This window comes from Pleurodeles waltl, chromosome 1_2 (assembly GCF_031143425.1).
Source record: "Pleurodeles waltl isolate 20211129_DDA chromosome 1_2, aPleWal1.hap1.20221129, whole genome shotgun sequence".
In the NCBI taxonomy this organism is placed as follows: domain Eukaryota; kingdom Metazoa; phylum Chordata; class Amphibia; order Caudata; family Salamandridae; genus Pleurodeles; species Pleurodeles waltl.
Window position 1 is genome coordinate 978850837 of NC_090437.1, and position 25387 is coordinate 978876223.

At 45.1% G+C, this 25387-nt stretch overlaps 1 protein-coding gene across 2 annotated transcripts in view; it reads left to right on the forward strand.

The window, feature by feature from the left end:
- SGCB (sarcoglycan beta) overlaps positions 1 to 25387 on the forward strand; it is a 210123-nt gene that overhangs the window by 166210 nt on the left and 18526 nt on the right. For both annotated transcript variants that reach the window (XM_069201429.1, XM_069201438.1), the window contains exon 5: positions 4453 to 4584. In XM_069201429.1, the coding sequence (XP_069057530.1) occupies positions 4453 to 4584 (132 nt within the window). The remainder of the gene's footprint in view (positions 1 to 4452; positions 4585 to 25387) is intronic.

Below are 25387 nucleotides of genomic sequence, written 5' to 3' on the forward strand. Positions count from 1 at the left end.
CCCCTGGGAGAAATTCTAAGGTAAGGAATCTGCAAATAGAATATGTCTCTACCAGATATATTGTGTCCGAAAGTAAGTAACTTGCACTTTGCGACTAGTTGTTCATTGCGACTGCCTCAGACATAAGGTTTGTGAGTCGCAAATATAGATTCTATATTTGCGACTCGCAAAAATTGGTTGCAAAAATAGCAGTTCGCAAAATCAGTTGCATCACTGAACCGGAACCGGTGTAGACTGGTTTATGCACAGAGGGCACCAAATGTGCCCTTCAAAGCATACCAGTGGCTTGGGGAGGCTACCCCCTCCCAAGCCATATAACACCTATTTCCAAACGGAGAGGGTGTTACCCCCCTCTCCCAAAGGAAGGTTTCCTAGATTTTCAACATTATTTTTAAATTCTCAGGACTTAGTAACAAGGCCAGTTTTCCAGTATATCCCATGACCTGCCCTTCTGTTGCTCTCTGCTGGCCGACTGACCTGCAGGTCCTGCACAAAGGGTTTCCATACCTTGGGGTGCACGTCACAGAGGACCCCTACTTTGCCTGTACATGCAACATCCAACCCCAAATAGACCACTTGCATAGAGACTTGGGATTTTGGACAACATTACCCTATCCATTACAGGGCTTTTGGTCATTTACATAGTAGTGGCCCTTCCCAGACTGCTCTACCAGCTGCAGTACTACGCATTTCCAATACCACAGACCACATTCAAAAGATTGGACCCCCTTTTATGAGGTTTCCTTCAGAACCACTATGTCCTAAGAGAAGCTTTCTCAAAGTGCTAGAAAATAACTATGATGAAGGTATTGTGAAGCTGGACTTTTTGTCCTGCTACAGGGCGGCACACCTCATCATAGTGAATGAATGGTGGTTCGATGCGGGCACAGGCCCTTTTTAGCTACTGAAAAATGGGGGACGACCCCCGATACACTTGTTACATGGGGGGGCGGCCCCAGATGGCCTGACACTCACTACATCAGCAACTCTCCAAATTTGGAAGGACACTCACAGAGCCCTGGGATGGCGGGGATCCCTTGTAAAAGAAAAAACACTGTTGTGCGGGATCATGATGCCACAAGTTTCAAGCTTGCAAGTATTCAGGTCATGGGACATGATCAGCGTTTTCAAGTTAAGGGTTGTTCTGGGGAGCAACGCAGTGAAACCCTTTATAGACCTTCAAACAGTGATTGACCTACACCGCGCACAGTTTTTTAGATACCCACAGCTCCGACATGCTCTCACACCCTCGGTGACATACAGCACGTTGGAGACTAAAATTTTACTAGACATGCTGACCAAACACAAAATTCCCCAAGTGTACCGATCACTGGTGATAAACTCGCCAGACAAATTTGCTCATCTCCAAGAGACCGACCAGGGGGACTTGGAACACCTTTCTTTGGATAATTGGTTGGAGGCATTGACCTCACTGCAGGAATCGATGATTGCCTCCCAGTTTAGACTTATACAATGGAAATATCGCCACAGGTTATTCTACACATGAGCTAGGCTCTGGAAAATGAGGCCATTACCTCGCCCCAAGATGCACAACAGAAAAGGGGGACCTTCTCCATACAATTTGAATATGTGCAAATTTGAAACCATTCTCAAAGGTGGTGCTGGGGAACCTAGGGCGGGTGTTGGGCTGGACCCTACCCCGAGACCTGAAACTATCACTCCTCCACATCACAGAGAAGATAGATATGCACAGTTCGAGAATTGAGAACCAATCTATGTTACTTTAAAGCCATACTTGTTATCTAGGAGGAAGGCATGTCTAAAATAAATGACTACTGTAAGGAAATATTGCTGTCTTGGCTGCCTGAGAGTTGGGTGTGTATTCCAGCATCTAGGCTGCCTGGAAGTCTAGCGTCTAGACCAGCTCCAGCGGGTGGTTTAAAAGTAGCGAGACAGCAGCTGAGGATTTAGGTTCTTTGCACCTGCTACCTAGCCTGTATATTCCAGACTGTCCAGGGACCCATAGCTCAAAGAACACTGTGGCCACCCCAAGCTTGGCTTACAAAAACGATCTTCTTTGGGTGCCTTTATGTGATAATAATGAGTTGGTGAGTGTCCTGTTTCTAGTGCCTGTTGAGGAGACCAAGAATCATGAACTGGACTACTTGTTTGGAGTGATAGCTGGTTATGGTTCCGCACTCCAGGCTGGTTGTCCGCTTCTGCGAGATCGGCATTAAGGACTCTGCACTAAATGGGAAAAGAGCTTTTCTTGAGGACAGATTCCAAGAGGTTTGGATGCCTCCATTCTCCTCTAGTAAGAGCAGGGTCTCGGTCGGAGTGCCACAGGGCTCTGCAGTCAGTCCTGAGATGTTTAACATCTGTATGACTCCTCTGGCTAGTTTGGTCAAGTCTTTTGGAGCCAAGATTGTGTTCTATACTGATGATACTCAGTTACTCTTTTTCAGTTTAGGAAAGATGCGACATTGGACCAAGAGTCTATCGAACCTTTCCTGTCTGCGGTCTTTTAGTGGATGGGCTTTAATCTAGACAAAACTTGAGATTCTCTGTCTGGGTCACAGTTTCAATTTGGACCTACAAGCTCATTGGCCAGATGATACTCCCCCACCGAGTGCCCAAATCGAAACGGTTAAGAACCTAAGCATTAAGAATGATAAACAGCTGACCTTTCAATCCCAAATAAAATGTTTGTTGGCACCTGCTTTGGTATGATGCGCATGGGCAAAAACTTCTTAACACTTCTCTCTCTACCAGTTAGGACTACTGTGCTTCTTGCCTTGGTAGTGTCCAGGTTGGATTATGCTAATGCCCTTTATGCAGAACTTCCTCAATACCTACTGCAGAAACTTCAGACTGTTCGGAATGCAGCAGCTCGTCTGGTACTCCATTTACCTAGATAAGAGTTGATGATGACTCATTTGAAGAACCCACACTGGCTACCTGTCAAAAAAAGGATTATGTTCAAAACTTTAAAACTCGTGCACAGGGCTCTTCACCAGACTGGTCCCGAGTACCTTTCCTCCAGAGTTCAATTCTACCCTCCACTTACAGATCTGCGGTCATCCTCTGGTCACTTAGCCAAAATTCCCAGAGTAAAGGGAGCAAAAACAGGAGGCAGATCTTTTTTTCCCTCCTGTGACTGCAATCCTGGAATCGCTTGCCAGTGGAGTTATGTCAAGTAGCCAATAAACGCTCTTTTAAAAAATTGTTTAAAGCTTCTCTTTTCATTTGTTAATCCTACTTCCTTCTTCTCTCTTACTGTTCCTCCAGCGTCGGGACACTCTCAGGAGTAGCCACACGCCGTACAAATCCCACTATTCATTCATTCATTCATTCATTTATTCATGGGACCGGTCAGCCCTGAACCAACCACCACCACCACCTCAGTGATGTGAAGGCGACCTGTCGTAGTCAAGATGTTCTGGTTGCAGGGACAACCACAGTTATTGGAGAAAAGACACCCGAGGTCTAGACAAAAAGGGCAGTTTAGCTTTACCAAGTCTTTAGTCACCAAGAGAAAGAGGATAACAAACAGAGCTTTGCTATATTTTTTCAGGTCTAGAACTTGGAAACAGCTTTGTGCATGCTGTGTTAAATGTCAGGAGAGGGATGTGCCATCTTAAAATCAATACTTTGGATATCAGATGAACAAACGTGTGAACCCCTTCTTATAGTACACCAATATTGTTAACAGGTAAGTGCCTTCAAGGGATCTTATTTAGGGAAAAAATTAACTGTCATTTGTTTCGAGTACATTGACATTGTCTATTGTCCAAGAGTCTCTTGGAGAGTTCACTGTGAGACTGAAATGTCTATGTTTGACCCATCTTTCTTTTGAAATTGTTTGGAATTCACTCATGAACTGATGTTAGGTCTTTTAGATGTACTTCATTGTGGTATACAAAAAGTGGGCATTTAGCACATTGCCATCTGTCTGCACTGTCATGCTGGAGTTGTATACCACTGTATTAGAATAGAAAATGCCAGTGTACTGGAAACAACAGATAAAGAACCCCTGGATTCGTTTGTTCTATGTTTAATTCTATAAGTCATTCCTAAAATATACTTTTCCAAGATACACTTACTTTTGAGATTCATTTTTGAGATATATTTCTGTAAATTCTTAAAAAAAAAAAAAAAAAAAGTTGTGTTGACTTTAAATTGCATCAAACCGAAGAAAGATGTCAATAGAGGGCATTAGTCTACTTCGTTGAAATAGTTTATTTATTTTTTCCTACATAATATCCCTTGTAGGCACTCTTACCTGTTACATTCTGAAAGTGCACGCATTTATTATTCCATTCATACACAGTTAAGTAGCTGTGACACTGAAAAAGCGTCACTTTCATTCTTGTAATGTATCAAAGGACAATACTATTCTGTTGTGACTGAATGTAATAGTACATCTTGGAAGCTTTGGAGGAGTAGAGAGTGCTAGAAATTGTTTACATTATGTATCTTCTGTATTTCTAGATCACCAGCAATGCTACCAGTGACCTAAATATAAAAGTTGATGGGCATGCTATTGTACGTGGAAATGAAGGTGTGTTTATTATGGGTAAAACCATTGAGTTTCGTATGGGACGAAATATGGAACTGAAGGCAGTAAGTATTTTATGACCTCTTTAAAATGTTTGATATTTCAAAAAGTACGTACAGAAATGTGCTTGTGTTTAACCTTTTTGGGACAAATATTACAGGCCAAGTTCTTTGCATGTATTCAAGCTTGGTGAAGTGCTTGCATTCCTGTAAGGATTTGGAATAGGGAATCATGACTTATAGGCATAAAAATACAAACACAGTTTGCCTTAAGTGTCCTTGTAGAATCTCTTTTTGTCTAGATTTCAATGTTCTGATATCTCCTCAGTGTACTAGAGTGTGACCATTCAGAGACATGAGCATCTGGACTAGAACTCTTAGTTTTGTTTTATCTGATAGAGACCTCCAGCTACAGATGCCTTACCTTTGAATTTTCCTCATGCATGAGACTTGATCCAGTAATTTTTCTTGAGCAGCATCTCTGAGCGCTGGTAGTTTGCATTATCCATGCCAGAAGTGACGTGTGCAGTGCGTGTATAGGCACCACCCCAGCATGCTGACATCAGTCTTTTCTTTCCTCACCAGTCAGCGCAGATCTGGAGTGAACTGTCCCTAGGTACTTTTTGACTAAACTTTTTTTTACTTTTGCCAAAGTCCTTTTTGAGACATTTTCTCCTGGTTTGGCAGGAATGTCATGTAGGAAGTCCAACTTCAAGCCCTGCGGTGCCTGTCACCAACAGACTTCCTTGTTTGCCTCTGGTGTCTTGCACGTCACCACAATGTAAAGACCTGTGTTGACTGCCACACAGTGTATTCGAAGGTCTTGAGGGAGCAGTCCCTCAAGCTCTTGGGGGCTCGACATGTGACATGGCGTTCTAGTTCACAGGTGAGAGGAATTTCCTGTGATCGGTCACGGAGTCCTAGATCTTCGTTGCACTCAGTCATTAGGCCACTCAGGTAAGTGCCACCACAAGAAGAAGAGTAAGAAGTCAAAGATGTCGTCGACTTCACTCTGTCCATTAGCCGACGAGACGAGAGAGCGTTGCTATTTGAGGTTTGGCTTTGTGGTTGAGCCAGCACCTGGGCCACCTCCATAACTCCCCGAGTTATCAGGAGCCAGAGCAACCCCTGTCCTACTCTGTGACTTTTATGAGGCCATACACTTCATATCTGGGTGGCCTGTTCCTTCCAGCTTGCCTTGAACCCTTTAAAGTTGGGAGGGGCCTCTACTGGTTCCACGCTGGCAGCTCTGGCGCCAGTCAAGTCCCTTGGATCCAAAAATGGATTCGGACCTGCACCGGTCATACCCCCACAACCTTCCCCAACGCATGTACCGATGCAGGCACCACTGGCGCCATCACTATTCTCATCCCTGACTCCTACACAGAGCCGGAGGAGGACGGACAAGGCTGGCTCGGGAGTGGAGTAGAGTGGAGTGGTCCCTGGAGTCCTCTACATCCCAACATGGACTGGTGGGAGGGCTTGGTGGATGTCAGCAAACTGGATACTTTTCCAGATTTTGGCATGGTCTTGCCTCCTACCGTGGTTACGGAGGAGGGAGCCTCATTTACAATAGTAGCAAGAAGAGCCTCTGAGGTCCTTGACCTTCAGTTGCCTTCAGTGGCCATCAAGGCTAATGTCTTGACAAAGGTGCTTCAGCCGAGCTTTCCCCTTCTGAACTGCTTCTCCCCTTCAGTTAAGTTGTAGGAAGCTGGCCTAGTGTGTGGTGGGTACCTAACGTCCTTATACCAGGTCCAAGTATCCCCTATTAGTGCAGTGTAGGCAGTGTCTAGAAGCCAGGCTTTCTGGAGGTAGCTGTGGATGAGCAGCCAAGGCTTATCTAGGAGACATGCAAAGCTCATGCAATACCCCTGTAGTCAGACAGCACTCACACACAAAAAAGAAAACACTCAGTGTTACAAAAATAAAGGTACTTTATTTCATTGACACAATACCAAAAAGTACTAGAGAGGCAACCCTCCAATAGGAGGTAAGTAACACCAAGAATATACACTAGTTATCAGCAATAGGCATAGAAAGTGATAGAAAGCAGTGCAAGTGCAGTTAGACAATAGTGACACTAGGGGGAGCCCAAACCATCTACTAAAAAAATGGAATGTGAACACATAACCCCCACCTAGGTAAGTGGCATGTGTAGAGGGGAGCTGGGGGTACTAGGAAATCCCAAAGGTAAGAACCACGGTGCCCCCTAGCGACCAGGAGGAAAGGAGTACATTACTAGATTTTCCCAAAACCATCCAAAAGGAAGAAAATGCAACACCCAGACCAGATTACAAGAAACCAGCAGTGGATTCCTGAAGAAGGAGATCTGCTGAAGAAGGGGACCAAGTTCAGAAGTCAGAGGAGTCCAAGATGAGTAGGAGCTACTACCCACCGAGCTGTGGAGTTGGTCGACAGTGATGTGAAGAAGGTCAGCACTTTAGGCCCTTGAGCCAGTGAAGAGTTCCTGAGGGATGCAGGCGACGTCCCACGCTGGAAGAAGAATTGCAGTCTGGTTCTGGTGCAAGGATTCCACCAATGAGCCTTGGAAAAGGCAAATGTCACGGTTGGCGGAAAGTGGAGCTGCCGGTGACCAGCAAGGCTCTGAAGGACTCATCCTGGGAGGGGGAGTTACAGGGGACCCTTAGCGACACAGAGAGCCCACTGGAGCAGAGGCAGCATCCACAGGAGTCCCACAGGATGGGGACACAGGAATCGCAGAAGAGCCCAAGCAGCACGACTGGAGGAGGGTCCCACGCTGCAGGAGAATCACGCAGAGGGCTGTGCATCACAAGAAGGAGTGCTGAGGCTGGGGCTACACACAGCCTTAAGATCCCTTGGAGAAAATGCAAGCAAGTCTTGGCAGCTGCAAGAGAAGCAGTGTACGGGGGTACTGGCCTGCGTGGAAAGGCAAGGGCTTACCTTCACCAAAGTTGGACAGCTGGCAGAGAGGACCAAGAGGAATACTCCGGACCACCACCCATGATGCAGGATCGACGCAGCTCAGGATGAGAGGAGATCCACACAGCTGGTCGGCGTTGCAGTTGGTTCCTGCAGATGCAGGGGAGTGACTCCTTCACTCCAAGGGAGATTCCTTCTTCTTTCTCATGCAGACTGAAGACTTGCCACCCTCAGATGATGCACAGCTGGGGACGTTTTGCAGAAGCTGGAAGGAGCCGTGGAAACAATGTTTCAAGAAGAGTCTTCTTCGTGGATGCAGATTGTCAGGTACTGGAGGGGGTCCAGTTGCGGTTCCACTGGCTAGAAGTTGAAGTGGAGGTTGCAGAGCAGTCCTACTGGAATCTTGCTAGCCGAATCTGACGACCCACCCAAGAGAGAGACCCTAAATAGTCCTGAAAGGGGGATTGGTCATCTAGCGAGGTGACCACCCATGAGGAGTGGGCTCTGACGTCACCTGCCTGGACACTCAGATGCTCCCAGAGATCCCTGCCAACCTTGGAGTCAAGATGTCAGAACCCAGGGACCCTCTAGAGGAGCTCTGGGCACAACCCCTGGGGTGGTGATGGACAAGGGAGTGGTCACTCCCCTTTCCATTGTCCAGTTTCACGCCAGAGCAGGGACTGGAGGTCCCTGAACCGGTGTAGACTGGTTTATGCACAGAGGGCATCAAATGTGCCCTTCAAAGCATACCAGTGGCTTGGGGAGGCTACCCCTCCCAAGTAATGTAACACCTATTTCCAAAGGGATAAGGTATTATTCCCCGCTCTCAAAGGAAATCCTTTTTTCTGCCTTCCTGGGCTTGAGCTGTTCAAGCAGCAGGAGGGCAGATACCTGTCTGAGGAGTGGCAGCAGCTTGGACTGCCTGAAAAACCCTAGGAGGCTGGTAGGAGCAATGCTGGGGGTCCTCTAAGGAGCCCCCAGGGTGCATGGAATCATACTTCCAATACGGGCAACAGTATTGGGGTTTGATCCTGACATGTTTGATACCAAATACGCCTAGGTTCGGAGTTACCATTATGTTGCTGGACATAGGTAGTGACCTATGTTCAGTACACGCATAAAATGGCATCCCCACACTCACGAAGTCCATGAAAATGGCACTTGATTTTGTGGGCGCACCTCTGCTACTGCAGGGGTGCCGTTACACACAAGTAATTGCACCCTGCTCTGGGCTAGGAGGGCCTGCCATAGGGGTGACTTACAGTGACCTGGTGCAGTGAAAAAAAAAAAAAAGGATGCATGCACCCTTACACAACGGTTGCAATGACAGGCCTCCAGAACACATTGCATGGGCTCCCCATGGTTGGCAAAATACATGCTGCAGCCCATATTCCTCTGGCTCCCCAATTCCCTGGGTACCTGGGAACCGTAGGCAAGGGACTTAATGGGAGCACCAGTGTGCCAAATGTGGGGTGAAAATGGTACAAGTTACCAAGTTATGAGTGAGAGCATAATCACTGGGGTCCTGGTTAGCAGGATCTCAAAGGATGCAGTGAAACAGACTGACAACAGGCAGAAAATGGGGGTAACCATGCCAAGAAAGAGGGTACTTTCCTACAGAAGTCCTCACAAATGTCCTGATGGGGTCTTGTTCCAAACCCTGCACAAGAGCTCCTGTGAACTGGATGATTGCCCGCCCCATTGCCTGGTCCCAGGGGACCCCACTTTCCTTACCCATCACCCTACCCCAGATAGTTTGGAGGTCCAAGCCTTAACCTCCCTTGCAAATCCGAGCGCATTCCCTGTCACCCCACAGGTCGGGGTATCCTAGAGGCTGGACGGCTTGGGAAAGAAAAAAAAATCCTCTTCCAGCCTGGCACTGCAGTCTGTGAACACTGCATGCCTTTTAGGCTGTTATTCTCACATACTGTGAGATGCCGTTGTGCAGGGGCTGCCACCGATCCCTGAGGAAGCTCGGGCCATACTCTGCAAAGCTGTTACTGTCAGGCAAGATGCAGCCAAGTTCATGATCCGCTGTGGACTGGACACCACCAGCTCGCTGGGCAGAGTGGTTTAATAGTCGGTGGCCTTATGACTCCACAACTGGCTGTGGAGGACAGGCTTTTCAGGGGATGTCCAAGCATAGCTTATGGACATGCCCTTTGATGGCTCCCATCTTTTCGGAGACAAGACTGACTCAGTGCTGGGGTGCCTCAAGGATAGTAGGCTTACAGCCAGGTCCTTGGTCTTGTCCATGGCCTTCGCCAACTCCTATCCACTACTCCCTCGGCAGTTGCAGCCACCAAACCCTTTTAGTTTTCCCTTATTTCTTCATGGTTTCTGAAGGAACAAATGTCCCTATGTATAAGACATGAAAACTGATGAAGATAGAGATACAATAACTAACCAAACGGACAAGTTTATACATTTATACATTTATTCATTCAAAAGATAAAACACAAAACATTTCAGTGGGAAAAGGAGATTCATCAAATACTTCAGTATTGAGGCATTTCAGAAGTGACTTACCCCAATGGTAATAAGGCTAATTTCAGTGTGTATATATAATTATGACAGACAGAGTCAAGTTACTCCCGTCCATTGCTAAGAAAAAGAACAAAGAAGGATCATCAAAGACTTCAATACTTGACATTACACGGGTGACTTAAATGACACAATGGTGACTCATAAATACCCATGCTCATTTCAATGTGTGTGTGTGTGTGTGTGTGTATATATATATATATATATATATATGTTCGATGGCATGTGTAGCTGCAGATACACATGCTGTGCACATCCCGCCATCTGGTGTTGGGCTCGGAGTGTTACAAGTTGTTTTTCTTCGAAGAAGTCTTTTCGAGTCACGAGACCGAGGGACTCCTCCCATTTCGACTCCATTGCGCATGGGCGTCGACTCCATCTTAGATTGTTTTTTTTCCGCCAACGGGTTCGTACGTGTTCCTTTTCGCTCCGTGTTTCGGGTCGGAAAGTTAGTTAGAATCTCGGAAAAAACGTCGGTATTGTTTGCGTTCGGTATCGGGTTAGTTGCAACAGATCGACACCGAATTTAGAAGAGTTCCGGTGGCCCTTCGGGGTTTTTCGATCCCCCGTCGGGGCCTGGTCGGCCCGGCCACGTGTGAATTCAAGGCTGATGGAACGGACCCCATTCCGCTTCTGTCCAAAATGCCGTAACAAGTATCCGTATACGGATCAGCATCTGGTCTGTAACTTGTGCTTGTCCCCAGAGCACAAGGAAGATACTTGTGAGGCCTGTCGAGCGTTTCGTTCCAGAAAGACGTTAAGAGACCGAAGAGCCAGAAGACTGCAGATGGCGTCGACGCCGACAGAACAAGAGCGTTTCGAGGAAGAAGAGGAAACTTTCTCTATCCAAGAGTCGGACTCGGAAGAGCTCGAGGCCGAAGAAACGCCGAAAACCGTGAGTAAGACGTCGAAACATAAGACTCACGAGAAGTCAACAAAAGCCCAGGGGACGCCACCGCCAACAGGCCATGGCTTAACCCAAACAAGCGGTGACCGAGCCAAGGCACCGAAAAAGGGCACGCTGGTGTTGAAGTCATCCGACTCCGGTCGAGATACCGCCACACAGCAATCTCGGACCCGAGACATCGGCTCTGAGAAATTTCGGCACCGTCACAGCGGCACCGAACAAATTCGGCATCGAGACACCACCACGCCGAAAATTGCAAAGGTTTCTTCGGAGCCTAAAAAGTTTCGGTTCCGAAACATCCAGCCTCGGAGCCGAAAACAGGTTCCTATACAGAGGAACAAGGATTGGCCTCCCAAATGAAAAAACATAGATTTGGAGAGGAACTTCAAGCTGTAGAGCCAGACTATACTCAAAGGAGGCTCCACATTCATCAAGACACAGGGAAGATAACCACTCTTCCTCCAATTAAAATAAAAATAAAACTTGCCTTTCACGTAAAGGACAAGGAGCCACATGCAAAGGTGGCAAAGAAAACAACTCCACCACCTTCTCCACCACCATCAGTGCACACATCACCAGTAGCAACTCCTCCACTGATGCACTCCCCGACTCATACTGCCATGAGTCAAGATGATCCCGATGCATGGGACCTTTACGATGCTCCAGTATCGGACAACAGCCCAGACTCGTACCCTACCAGGCCGTCCCCTCCTGAGGACAGTACATCTTACACACAGGTGATCGCAAAGGCAGCTGCTTTCCATAACGTCACCTTGCATTCAGAACCAATTGAGGATGACTTCTTGTTTAACACGCTAACCTCCACTCATAGCCAGTACCAAAGACTACCTATGCTCCCAGGAATGCTAAAACATTCTAAACAAATCTTTCAGGATCCTGTTAAAGGCCGAGCCATAACTCCAAGAGTGGAGAAAAAGTACAAGCCACCGCCAACAGATCCTGTTTATATTACAACGCAGCTAACTCCAGACTCAGTAGTTGTCGGGGCAGCTCGTAAGAGAGCAAACTCTCATACCTCGGGAGACGCACCACCTCCAGACAAGGAGAGTCGCAAATTTGATGCTGCGGGCAAAAGGGTTGCAGCACAAGCAGCAAACCAATGGCGCATTGCCAATTCACAAGCGCTTTTGGCAAGATATGACAGAGCTCACTGGGATGAGATGCAACATTTGATAGAACACTTACCCAAGGAGTTCCAAAAAAGAGCACAACAAGTGATGGAAGAAGGACAAAGTATCTCTAATAAACAGAAACGGTCTTCAATGGATGCAGCAGATACGGCTGCAAGGACAGTAAATACTGCAATAACAATAAGAAGGCACGCATGGCTCCGCACGTCAGGTTTCAAGCCAGAAATTCAACAAGCCGTGCTAAATATGCCATTTAATGAACAGCAGTTGTTTGGGCCGGAAGTCGACACTGCTATTGAGAAACTCAAGAAGGACACTGATACGGCAAAAGCCATGGGCGCACTCTACTCCCCGCAGAGCAGAGGCACCTTTCGCAAAACACCTTTTAGGGGAGGGTTTCGAGGACAACCTATAGAAACCGCAACATCACAAACAAGGCCCACTTACCAAAGCCAATATCAGCGGGGAAGTTTTCGGGGGCAATATAGAGGGGGACAATTCCAAAGAGGTAGAGGAAAATTCCAAAGCCCCAACAGTCCTCAAAATAAGCAGTGACTCACAAGTCACCCATCCCCATCACATAACACCTGTGGGGGGAAGATTAAGCCAATTTTACAAACATTGGGACGAGATAACAACAGATACTTGGGTACTAGCAATTATCCAGTATGGTTATTGCATAGAATTTCGAGAATTCCCTCCAACAGTCCCACCGAAAACACACAGTATGTCGAAACAACATATAAATCTTCTAGGATTAGAAGTTCAAGCATTGCTCCAAAAAGAGGCAATAGAATTAGTACCAAAACAAGAACTAAACACAGGAGTTTACTCACTGTACTTTCTAATACCCAAAAAAGACAAAACTCTAAGACCTATACTAGATCTCAGAATATTAAATACATACATCAAATCAGACCACTTTCACATGGTTACATTACAAGAAGTAATCCCACTGCTCAAACAACAAGACTACATGACAACACTGGATCTAAAGGATGCATATTTCCATATACCAATACATCCTTCACACAGAAAGTACCTAAGGTTTGTATTCCAAGGGATACATTACAAATTCAAAGTGTTGCCATTCGGAATAACAACTGCGCCAAGAGTTTTTACAAAATGTCTAGCAGTAGTAGCTGCACATATCAGAAGGCAGCAAATACATGTGTTCCCGTACCTAGACGATTGGTTAATCAAAACCAACACGCAAAAACAGTGTTCACGACACACAAATTAAGTCATAGAAACCCTACACAAACTAGGTTTCTCAATCAATTACTCAAAGTCACACCTTCTGCCGTGTCAAACACAGCAATATCTAAGAGCAACAATCAACACAGTAAAAGGGATTGCCACTCCAAGCCCACAAAGAGTCCAAACATTCCAAAATGTAATACAAACCATGTACCCAAACCAGAAGATACAGGTCAAATTAGTAATGAAACTCCTAGGCATGATGTCCTCATGCATAGCCATTGTCCCAAACGCAAGGTTGCACATGCGGCCCTTACAACAGTGCCTAGCATCACAGTGGTCACAAGCACAGGGTCAACTTCTAGATCTGGTGTTGATAGACCGCCAAACATACATCTCGCTTCAATGGTGGAACAGTATAAATTTAAACCAAGGGCGGCCTTTTCAAGACCCAGTGCCACAATGCGTAATAACGACAGATGCATCCATGACAGGGTGGGGAGCACACCTCAATCAGCACAGCATCCAAGGACAATGGGACATTCAGCAAAAACAGTTTCATATAAACCACTTAGAACTGTTAGCGGTGTTTCTAGCTCTGAAAGCATTTCAACCCATAATAACCCACAAATACACTCTTATCAAAACAGACAACATGACAACAATGTATTACCTAAACAAACAGGGAGGAACACACTCGACACAGTTGTGTCTCCTAACACAAAAAATGGCATTGGGCGATTCACAACCACATTCGCCTAATAGCACAATTTATTCCAGGGATTCAGAATCAGTTAGCAGACAATCTCTCTCGGGATCACCAACAGATCCACGAATGGGAAATTCACCCCCAAATACTGAACACTTACTTCAGAATGTGGGGAACGCCACAAATAGATCTATTTGCAACAAAAGAAAACTCAAAATGCCAAAACTTCGCATCCAGGTACCCACAACATCAGTCTCAGGGCAATGCACTATGGATGAACTGGTCAGGGATATTTGCGTACGCTTTTCCCCCTCTCCCACTTCTTCCATATCTAGTAAACAAGTTGAGTCAAAACAAACTCAAACTCATACTAATAGCACCAACATGGGCAAGGCAACCTTGGTACACAACACTACTAGACCTTTCAGTAGTACCTCATATCAAACTGCCAAACAGACCAGATCTGTTAACACAACACAAACAACAGATCAGACATCCAAATCCAGCATCGCTGAATCTAGCAATTTGGCTCCTGAAATCCTAGAATTCTGGCACTTAGACCTCACACAGGAATGTATGGAGGTCATAAAACAGGCTAGAAAACCTACCACTAGACACTGTTATGCAAATAAGTGGAAAAGATTTGTTTATTACTGCCATAATAATCAAATTCAACCTTTACACGCATCTGCAAAAGAGATAGTAGGATACTTACTACATTTGCAGAAATCTAAACTAGCTTTCTCTTCCATTAAAATACATCTTACGGCAATTTCAGCTTACCTGCAAATTACGCACTGAACTTCATTATTTAGGATACCGGTCATAAAAGCGTTTATGGAAGGCCTAAAGAGAATTATACCACCAAGAACACCACCAGTTCCTTCATGGAACCTCAACATTGTCTTAACACGACTCATGGGTCCACCTTTTGAGCCCATGCACTCTTGTAAAATGCAATACTTAACGTGGAAAGTTGCATTTTTAATTGCCATCACATCTCTAAGAAGAGTGAGTGAGATTCAAGCATTTACCATTCAAGAACCATTTATTCAAATACACAAAAATAAAGTTGTTCTACGGACCAATCCTAAATTTTTACCAAAAGTAATCTCACCGTTCCACTTGAATCAAACTGTAGAATTACCAGTGTTCTTCCCACAGCCAGATTCTGTAGCTGAAAGAGCACTACATACATTAGACATCAAAAGAGCACTAATGTACTACATTGACAGAACAAAACTAATTCGAAAGACAAAACAACTATTTATCGCCTTTCAAAAACCTCATACAGGAAATCCTATTTCAAAACAAGGCATTGCTAGATGGATAGTTAAGTGCATTCAAACCTGCTATCTTAAAGCTAAAAGAGAACTGCCTATTACACCAAAGGCACACTCAACCAGAATGAAAGGTGCTACCATGGCCTTTCTGGGAAATATTCCAATGAACGAAATATGTAAGGCAGCAACATGGTCTACGCCTCATACATTTACCAAGCACTACTGTGTAGATGTGTTAACTGCACAACAGGCAACAGTAGGTCAAGCTGTACTAAGAACATTATTTCAAACTACTTCAACTCCTACAGGCTGAACCACCGCTTTTTGGGGAGATAACTGCTTATTATTCTATGCACAGCATGTGTATCTGCAGCTACACATGCCATCGAACGGAAAATGTCACTTACCCAGTGTACATCTGTTCGTGGCATGAGTCGCTGCAGATTCACATGCGCCCACCCGCCTCCCCGGGAGCCTGTAGCCGTTTAGAAGTAGATCTTAAACATTCGTACATTTGTAAATATATTACTTGAAACTTCATTATGTACATACGCATTCACTCCATTGCATGGGCACTATTACTAGCATACACAACTCCTACCTCACCCTCTGCGGGGAAAACAATCTAAGATGGAGTCGACGCCCATGCGCAATGGAGTCGAAATGGGAGGAGTCCCTCGGTCTCGTGACTCGAAAAGACTTCTTCGAAGAAAAACAACTTGTAACACTCCGAGCCCAACACCAGATGGCGGGATGTGCACAGCATGTGAATCTGCAGCGACTCATGCCACGAACAGATGTACACTGGGTAAGTGACATTTTATATATATATATATATATATATATATTCGGTGGCATGTGTAGCTGCAGATACACATGCTATGCACAGGTCCTGCCATCTAGTGTTGGACTTGGAGTGTTACAAGTTGTTTTTCTTCGAAGAAGTCTTTTCGAGGCACAGGACAGAGTGACTCCTCCTTTTTGGCTCCATTGCGCATGGGCAGCGACTCCATCTTAGATTGTTTTCTTTCCGCCATCGGGTTCGGACGTGTTCCTCTTCACTCCGGTTGTTCGAGTCGGAAAAACGTATAATCCATCGAAAATAGTCGGTATTGTTCTCAATCGCGCCCCATCTAGCATCGACACCTCGGTACCAGCGAACACACATCTTCGGTTGCCCTTCGGGGCACCCGCGCCCAACTTGGGCATGGTTGGCCCGACCGCAAATATCGTCGAAGCCTCATGGACCGGACCCCGTTCAGATTCTGCCCTCGGTGACCCCCGCAAAGTATCCCTACACAGATCAACATCTGGTTTGTAATCTGTTCTTGTCTCCAGATCATCGAGAGGATACTTGTGAAGCCTGTAAATCCTTCCGTTCGAAAAAGACCTTACGAGACCGAAGAGCGAGAAGATTACAGATGGCGTCCAGAAGCACCGAAGGCCTCAACGCGGAAGAGGAGGAGGAGATGATTCACACCGCCATCTCTGTTCAGGGATCCAATTCCGAGGAGTCCGACGTCGACCAACCACTGACAGCGGGCCAGCATTTGAGTACTCTTGCCCGACCTAGACCAAGACCAAACATAAGGCCTCGGGACGCCACTGCCGGAAGACCATGGCTCCACCCGTAAAAAATCGACCAGTGACCAAGTAACCCCTTCGGCACCGAAAAAGGCCATGCCCGTTAGGAAGTCTTCGGACTCGAGCCGAGACACAGGCTCCGAAAGCATACGACACCGACCCATCGAGTCGAGACCCCAAAAGTCCCTTTCGGAACCGAGGCCAACCACTACTACAGGCCCTTCGGTGCCGAAAAAAACGGCTTTGGAGCCGAAAAACCATTCACATACAGAAGAGCATGGACTTTCGAAACAGTTAAAAGAAAGCCATAGATTTGAGGAAGAGCTACAACAAATGTAGGATTTCGATGACAAACAAGCCAGGATACAGATCCACAAGGGCACTGGCAAGATCCGCACAGCACCTCCTCTCAAGATAAAAAGAAAACTGGCCTTCCATGGACGTTTGGACACTGATCAGCCAATGGCTAAAGTGCCAAGAGAGAAATCTCTGCCTCGCCAGTTTTCTCCTCAGCAGTCTCCTCCTCACTCTCCTCAACGGACTGTCTCCCTACCTGCTACACCCACTGCACAGTCTCCAACACACACTATGCAGTCACATCAGGACACAGATCCATGGGATCTCTACAATGACCCAGTATCAGACAACAGCCCAGAGTGCTACCCATCTAAGCCCTCTCCACCTGAGGATAGCACCTCGTATACACAGGTTCTAGCTAGGGCAGCAGCTTCCACAACGTAAGCATGCACACAAAACCTCTAAAGGACGACTTTTTATTCAATACATTGTGCTCAACCCACGCCACATACCAAAGCCTACCCATGCTCCCCGGTATGCTCAAACATGCCCAGCAAATATTCCAAGAGCCGGTTAAAGGAAGGGCTATAACCCCAAGGGTAGTAAAAAAAAATACAAACCATCACCCTCAGATCCGGTGTATATCACACAACAGCTGCCCCCCGATTCAGTAGTGGTCAGCGAAGCGAGGAAAAGAGCTAACTCGCAGTCCTCTGGAGATGCACCCCCTCCAGATAAAGAAAGCAAAAACATTTATGCTGCAGGGAAAAGGGTGGCGTCACAAGCAGCCAATCAGTGGCGCATAGCTAATTCGCAGGCCCTCCTTGCTAGATACGATAGGGCTCAGTGGGATGAGATGAAGGACATTATTCAGCATCTTCCCAAGGAACACCAAAAGAGAGCTCAGCAGGTAGTAGAGGAGAGACAGGCAATTACAAAAAAACAAATAAGATCGGCGCTAGATTCAGCTGATACAGCCGCAAGGACTATAAATACGGCTGTCACCATTAGGCGGCACGCATGGCTCGGGTCATCCGGTTTTAAACCTGAAATCCAACAGGCTGTCCTCAACATGCCTTTTAATCAACAGCAATTATTTGATACACAGGTGGACACAGCCATAGATAAAATGAAAAAAGATGCCGACACTGCTAAAGCGTTGGGAGCGCTTTACTCATCCCAATACAGAGGCACATTTCGGAAGCCTCTATATAGGGGTGGCTTCAGACCACAGCCCTCCGAGCCATCCACCTCACAATCCAAGCCCTCATACCAGACACAATACCAAAGAGGGGGATTTTGGGGATCCTACAGAGGAAAATTTCCCAAGTCTAGGGGAAAATTCCAATCCTCAAAACAAGCCACTAACAACAAACAGTGACTTTGTCATCACCTTCCCTCAACACACTTCCCCTGTGGGAGTAAGACTGAAAATGTTCCACGACCAATGGGTACACATCACAACAGACACATGGGTACTATCCATTATCCAACATGGTTACTGCATAGAGCTCACACAATTTCCTAAGGACATTCCCCCAAAAGCGCACAAACTTTCATCGCAACATCTTGCAATGTTACAAACAGAAGTGCAGGCACTATTACTCAAACAAGCCATAGAACTAGTGCCACATCATCAAAAAGGAACAGGGGTTTACTCCCTGTACTTCCTTATTCCCAAGAAAGACAAAACATTAAGGCCAATATTAGATCTCAGGACTCTCAACCTCTACATCCGATCAGAACACTTTCACATGGTGACACTACAAGATGTAGTCCCATTGCTACAACAGGTAGAATTTATGTCAACACTGGATCTAAAAGATGCGTATTTTCACATACCCATCCATCCAGCTCACAGAAAATACCTCAGGTTTGTTATACAAGGAAAACATTACCAATTCAAGGTATTACCCTTCGGGATAACAACAGCCCCCATAGTCTTTACAAAATGCCTTGCCGTAGTAGCAGCATCCATAAGGAGACAACATATGCATGTATTCCCATATCTCGACAATTGGCTAATAAAAGCCAACACTCAAAAACAGTGTCAACATCACACACGTTATGTAATAGATACCCTACACACACTAGGGTTCTCAATAAATTACCAAAAATCACACCTGCAACCATCGCAAATTCAGCAGTACTTATGAGCTACACTGAACACTCAAAAGGCACTTGCAAGTCTAAGCCCACAAAGAGTGCAGTCGTTCCACACCATATTGCCAAAAATTCAGACAAATCAGCACTACACTGTCCATTTTGTCATGAAACTGCTAGGTATGATGGCATCATGCATCGCCGTTGTCCCAAACGCAAGGTTACGCATGCGACTCTTACAACAGTGCCTCGCAAAACAATGGTCGCAGGCACAGGGTCATCTACAAGATCTAGTGTTGATAGACCGCCAGACACACATTTCGCTTCAGTGGTGGAATCCCACAAATTTAAACAAAGGGTGGCCATTTCAAGACCCTGTGCCTCATGCCATTCTCACAACAGATGCAACAATGATTGGATGGGGATCACACCTCAACAATCACAATATTCAGGGACAATAGGACAACAAACAGAAGTAGCTTCACATAAATCACTTAGAACTGCTAGCAGTCTCCCTAGCACTAAGAGTATTTCAACCTCTTCTTGCTCACAAACACATTCTTGTCAGAACAGACAATATGACAACAATGTACTACTTAAGCAAACAGGGAGGAACCCACTCATCACAACTTTGCCTTCTAGCACAAATAATGTGGCATTGGGCAATTCACAACAGCATTCACCTGGTAGCTCAATACATTCCATGGATTCACAATCAGTTAGCAGACAACTTCAGTTGAGATCACCAACAAACTCACGAGTGGGAAATTCACCCCCAGGTACTTCACAAATACTTTTGTCAGTGGGGGACACCAAACATAGATCTGTTCGCCACCAACCACAACGCAAAATGCCAAAACTTTGCGTCCAGGTACCCACACCCTCAGTCCAAGGGCAATGTTCTATGGATCAACTGGTCTGGGATATTTGCTTACGCTTTTCCCCCCTCTCCCGCTCATTCCATTTTTGGTCAACAAACTGCATCAAAACAAACTCAAGCTCATACTTATAGCACCAACGTGGGCACGCCAGCCATGGTACACCACACTGCTAGACCTGTCAATAGTACCACACGTCAAACTCCCAAACAGGCCAGACCTGCTGACACAGACAAACAGCAGATCAGTCACCCCAATCCAGCGATGCTCTGTCTAGCAATCTGGCTCCTAAAATCTTAGAGTTTGGCAATCTAAATCTTCCACCAGAGTGTATGGAAGTCATTAAACAGGCAAGAAAACCTACCACCAGGCAGTGTTATGCTAACAAATGGAAAAGATTTGTTTTCTTCTGTCAAGCAAAACACATAACACCTTTAGATTCGTCCATACAAGACATCATAGTTATTTACTCCACCTACAAAAAGCAAATCTAGCCTTTTCATCCATCAAAATACATCTCACAACAATTTCTGCTTATTTGCAAAATAAACAGACCAAATCCCTATTTAGAGTACTAGTCATGAAAGCCTTTGTGGAGGGTCTAAAATGTATCATACCTCCCATCGCCAGAACAAAATCGTTTCATAAAACTAAACAGTTGTTTGTCGCATTCCAAAAACCCCATACTTGTAATCCTATATCAAAACAAGGCATAGCCAGATGGATAGTGAAATGTATACAAACTTGTTACCTAAAAGCTAAAAGACAACTGCTCATTACGCCAAAGGCACACTCCACTAGGAAAAAGGGAGCAACAATGGCATTTCTGGGAAACATACCAATAACAGAAATTTGTAAGGCAGCCACTTGGTCGACACCTCATACTTTTACCAAGCATTACAGTGTAGATATGTTAGCAACACAACAAGCCACAGTAGGACAGGCTGTACTAAGAACATTATTTCAGACAACTTCAACTCCTACAGGCTGACCACCGCTTAGGGGAGGATTACTGCTTTGTAGTCTATGCATATCATGTGTATCTGCAGCTACACATGCCACCGAACGGAAAATGTCACTTACCCAGTGTACATCAGTTCGTGGCATGTTCCGCTGCAGATTCACATGCGCGCTCCCTCCTCCCCGGGAGCCTGTAGCCGTTTAAGTTATAGTTAAAATTTGTACATATGTATATACATCTCTATTCCATTGCATGGACATACTTTTGTTTAAACTCTGTAGATACATCTCTGTTCCATTGCATGGACCTCTCTCTCTTTACACTCTATCACTCCTACCTTACCCTAAGATGGAGTCGATGCTCATGCGCAATGGAGCCGAAAAGGACGAGTCACTCGGTCCCGTGACTCCAAAAGACTTCTTCAAAGAAAAACAACTTGTAACTCTCCGAGCCCAACACTAGATGGCAGGACCTGTGCATAGCATGTGAATCTGCAGCGGAATATGCCACAAACAGATGTACACTGGGTAAGTGACATTTTCCATATATATGTATGTATGTATGTGTGTGTGTATATATATATATATATATATATATATATATATATATATATATATATATATATATAGTTATGACAGAGTCAAACTACTCATGCCAATGATGTTTCAATAGCAAAATACTGGGATCATCATCAGTGCATTTGGTTAAGCCTGAGATCCTCTAAAGGGTTACTGCATATATGTAACCAAAGGCCTGAAGGGAAAAAAGAAGGAAAGAAAGCAGAGAGAGAAGAAAAGGAGGAAGAAAGACTGAATAAGATAATATGAACTAAACCGCAGAGATATATTTGATGACCACACCGTGCAAAAGGTGTATAATTACATGCATACGACTCCACTCTTCGCATAATAGGAAAGCTGTACTCAACAATAAGAATTCAAATGAGCACATTATGCAAAAAAAAACAAAATCCAAGAAAATGCACTCCATGGTTACAGTGACAATACATAATGCAGATACTTGATAAAAATGAATGGCGCGTGAGGTGTGCAGTCGATAAAATAAGCATGCCATGCAAGACAACCTATGCACCGAAATTTAATACTGATCACTATTTAAGACTAAGCTCTGATGCCACAAGTGAAATTCAAAAATTGATTCTGGACCTCACTGGGAAAGGGAGGGGTGAAGGTTTTTTTTACACAAAATGAGTTTCTGTACCTCAGTGCCATATTCCCCAGGACCCCTGTTATCTATACTTTACCTAAAATTCATAAGAACAATACAGCACCACCTGGATGCTCGCTTATCTCGGGCTGTGGTTCGATTCTTGGGCCGTTGTGTACTTTCTTTATTAAAGATTTTGTACCCAAGACACAATGTTATGTTAGAGACATTATGGACATGATCAGTCAGGTAGAACACCACCCTTTCAATCCTGCCACAAGCATTCTTTGCACATTGTATTTTGAATCCCTATATACTAATATCCCACAGAAGCAGGGCATCCTTGGCATTCAGAAATTTTTTGACAGTAGAACACATACGCATTCTGTCCCTGCAGCCTTCATTATACAACTCCTTGTACTATGTCTTACTTAGGAACATTTGCTTTTTTGATTGCAACGTTTTCCAACAGATTAAAGGAACTTCTATGGGGGGTGGTTTTTGTTTCCAATTTTGCATACTTTACATGGATGACCTAGAGGTTAACACTATCCTCTCAAATTATAACCCATTCCACAATAACATCACCATCGGGAAACGATGTATGGATGGCATGTTCAAAATCTGGCATGGCTTTGAAGAAACCTTTACGGAGATTGCCAGAGGCTTAATTCCAACAGCAGTGGTCTCAAAGTCACACTCACACATAGCCAATCAGAAATCGATTTTCTTTTTTGGGGGGGATCTCTTTGAGGACACATGATGGTGAACTATTTGCATCATTACATCGCAAACCCACAGAAAGAACTACTCTCCTCTCATATACAAGTCACCACTCAGGGGCATTGAGAGACTTGTGACTATTCTCTCTGTTCCTCCGTGTTCGCAGGAACTGTTTTTCCAAAAAAGACTTCTTCTTGGAGGCCAACACCTCTATGAAAAGAACATGGTATTGCCGAGAGAAGTATTCCTTACACCGAAAATGAAAGAAGACAATAACTGCCTGGTCTGTGTCACTACTTTCTCTCCAGTTTCCAAACTGGCCAAAAAAGAATTATCCTTAAACATGGCCTATTCTGAATGTGTGGTGAACTTAATATTGAATGCCCCATCTTTGCGTTCCACAAAGGCAAAAACATCCGAAACCTTTTGGTTAGAGCAGGGGTACCATCAAAAGGAGGTAACCGGACACTGACATATGAGGATTACCCTCGCTGATGGGACATGTTAAATGTGGTAATTGCGATGTATGTCAATTCACGATTGAGGCCTAACAGTTTGCGTATAAGTATGTTATAATGACTCTGAACCAATTTTCGACTTGCAACACAGCTAATGAATGTTGTTTATGCAATTAAGCGTCCATGCAACAAAATATACATTAAACACAAAAGGTTTGCATTCGCACCTGCCAGCACAGGAGTCGTCTACACTGCGTAGTAGCCAATGCACCCTTGGTTGACCACTACAAGGAAAACGGACACACAATAAACAACTTGCAATGGCAAGTGACTCCCATAGTTAAGCCACGCTCTAGAGGTGTGGACATCACAGCTATTCAAAGAAGAACTAAAATGCATTCTGCGCACAAGCAGTCTACATACAGGCCTCAACAGGATGGAAGACTGGATTGCGCTTGTATGACAGCTGGTGTTGATTCTTTATCTAGAGGTGGGACCTTCCCTTCTTGTTTTTTACTTTCTATGGGGACTACCACGGACCCTCCAGCGCAGTCTCTAAGGTGGTGATTGTTTTTGTGTGTCATTTTTGTTTTTCTATTACTGATGTTGTTTATAAATCACAATGTATTAGTTTGTAGCTTCTTATGTTTATACAGTTGTTCTTTATTGGTCTCTATTGCAGTTTAACAACCTCTGCTTTAATTGCATTTGACTGGCCCGTTATTGTATGCTGTTTTGATTTTGTAATAATTTGCGGGTATTGCGTTTCATTCATTTTCTTATGGTTTTGACTTTGCCACTCTTTTTATTTCTCTTTTCTTTTCTCTCCTCTTTTCTGTAATTATTGTGTGTATGATACCATATACTTTTATTATTTGCCACACTAATTAGCGCTCCTCCAGCTCCTTTTCCGTTTAGTTTGGGTTGTTTCTATTCTGACCACCATACTCCAGCATGGCCGCACCATTATTACTTCCCTCAGGAGGCTGACTTTGTGGGTGAGGAGGCTAAGGAGGATGAAATGTTGTGGGTGAGGAGGCTTGAGGCGTTGTGAGGTGAGGAGGCTGAGACATTGTGACACTGTGGAGGTGGAGCCACTGTAGTGAAGTGAAGTGAGATCAGAACGGAGCAACAAAGCTTTTGGTGTTCTGGTGTTTCTCTGCAGTTCATGGGGATCACGGAATAGAGCCAGCGGAAAGGAGTAGGCAACGCAGCGTCCCACCCTTATGCTCCAAAGGAAACAAGACGGTAAGGTGAGGCGTCAGCGAGAGCGGGTGGTGCGGAGAGTATGAAACCTCTGCATGTCGACCCAGCACACTCTAGTTCTTTGTTAGGACAACAACCAATGGAGTAGCAGCTGGAAACAGAGGTAAATTAAGAGGCGAAGATTATGCTATGCTGTGCCTTGCTGTTGTGCTGTTCTAATGGAAAAAGAAAGGCAAGTTTAAAATCATTTATTGAAATACGAACGTAACTCAGAACAACTCAAAACAAACTTGCTGTCAGATAAACCAGTTAGTTCTGAACCCCCTGCTCTCTACCTATCGCTTGTTGATGCCTCTGTCTACTACTCACTTGCACTGTGGTTGCTGGTATATTTAAAACTATAATTAAAATTAACCACCCCAAGTGCAAAATATCAAGCACCTAGAAGAAGGCCCTGTTAAGTTGGGGTGTTCTGAGGCCCCCGCACTCCCTGCACTCTACTGAATAAGGAATAGAATTGAGCACAGTGGGGGTAAGTGCTTAAGGACTTAAAAGATATAAGTACACGGGGTCTGCAGGACGGATAAAAGAGAGCCTTATATATGACGTGTGGATATGTCAGCTAACCCACACGTCGACCCATACATCCAGTGGGAAATATTGAGTGTGCTGTATGACCTGTGGAACCTAAGGATGGAGCGGTTTTGTGGCTGTGGTTTTAGAGCCAGGGTCCTAGGGTAGAGCTGGAGAGGCGCGGAAGCTGCCAGGCTAGGCCTCAGTGCGGCTTGATCCACTCT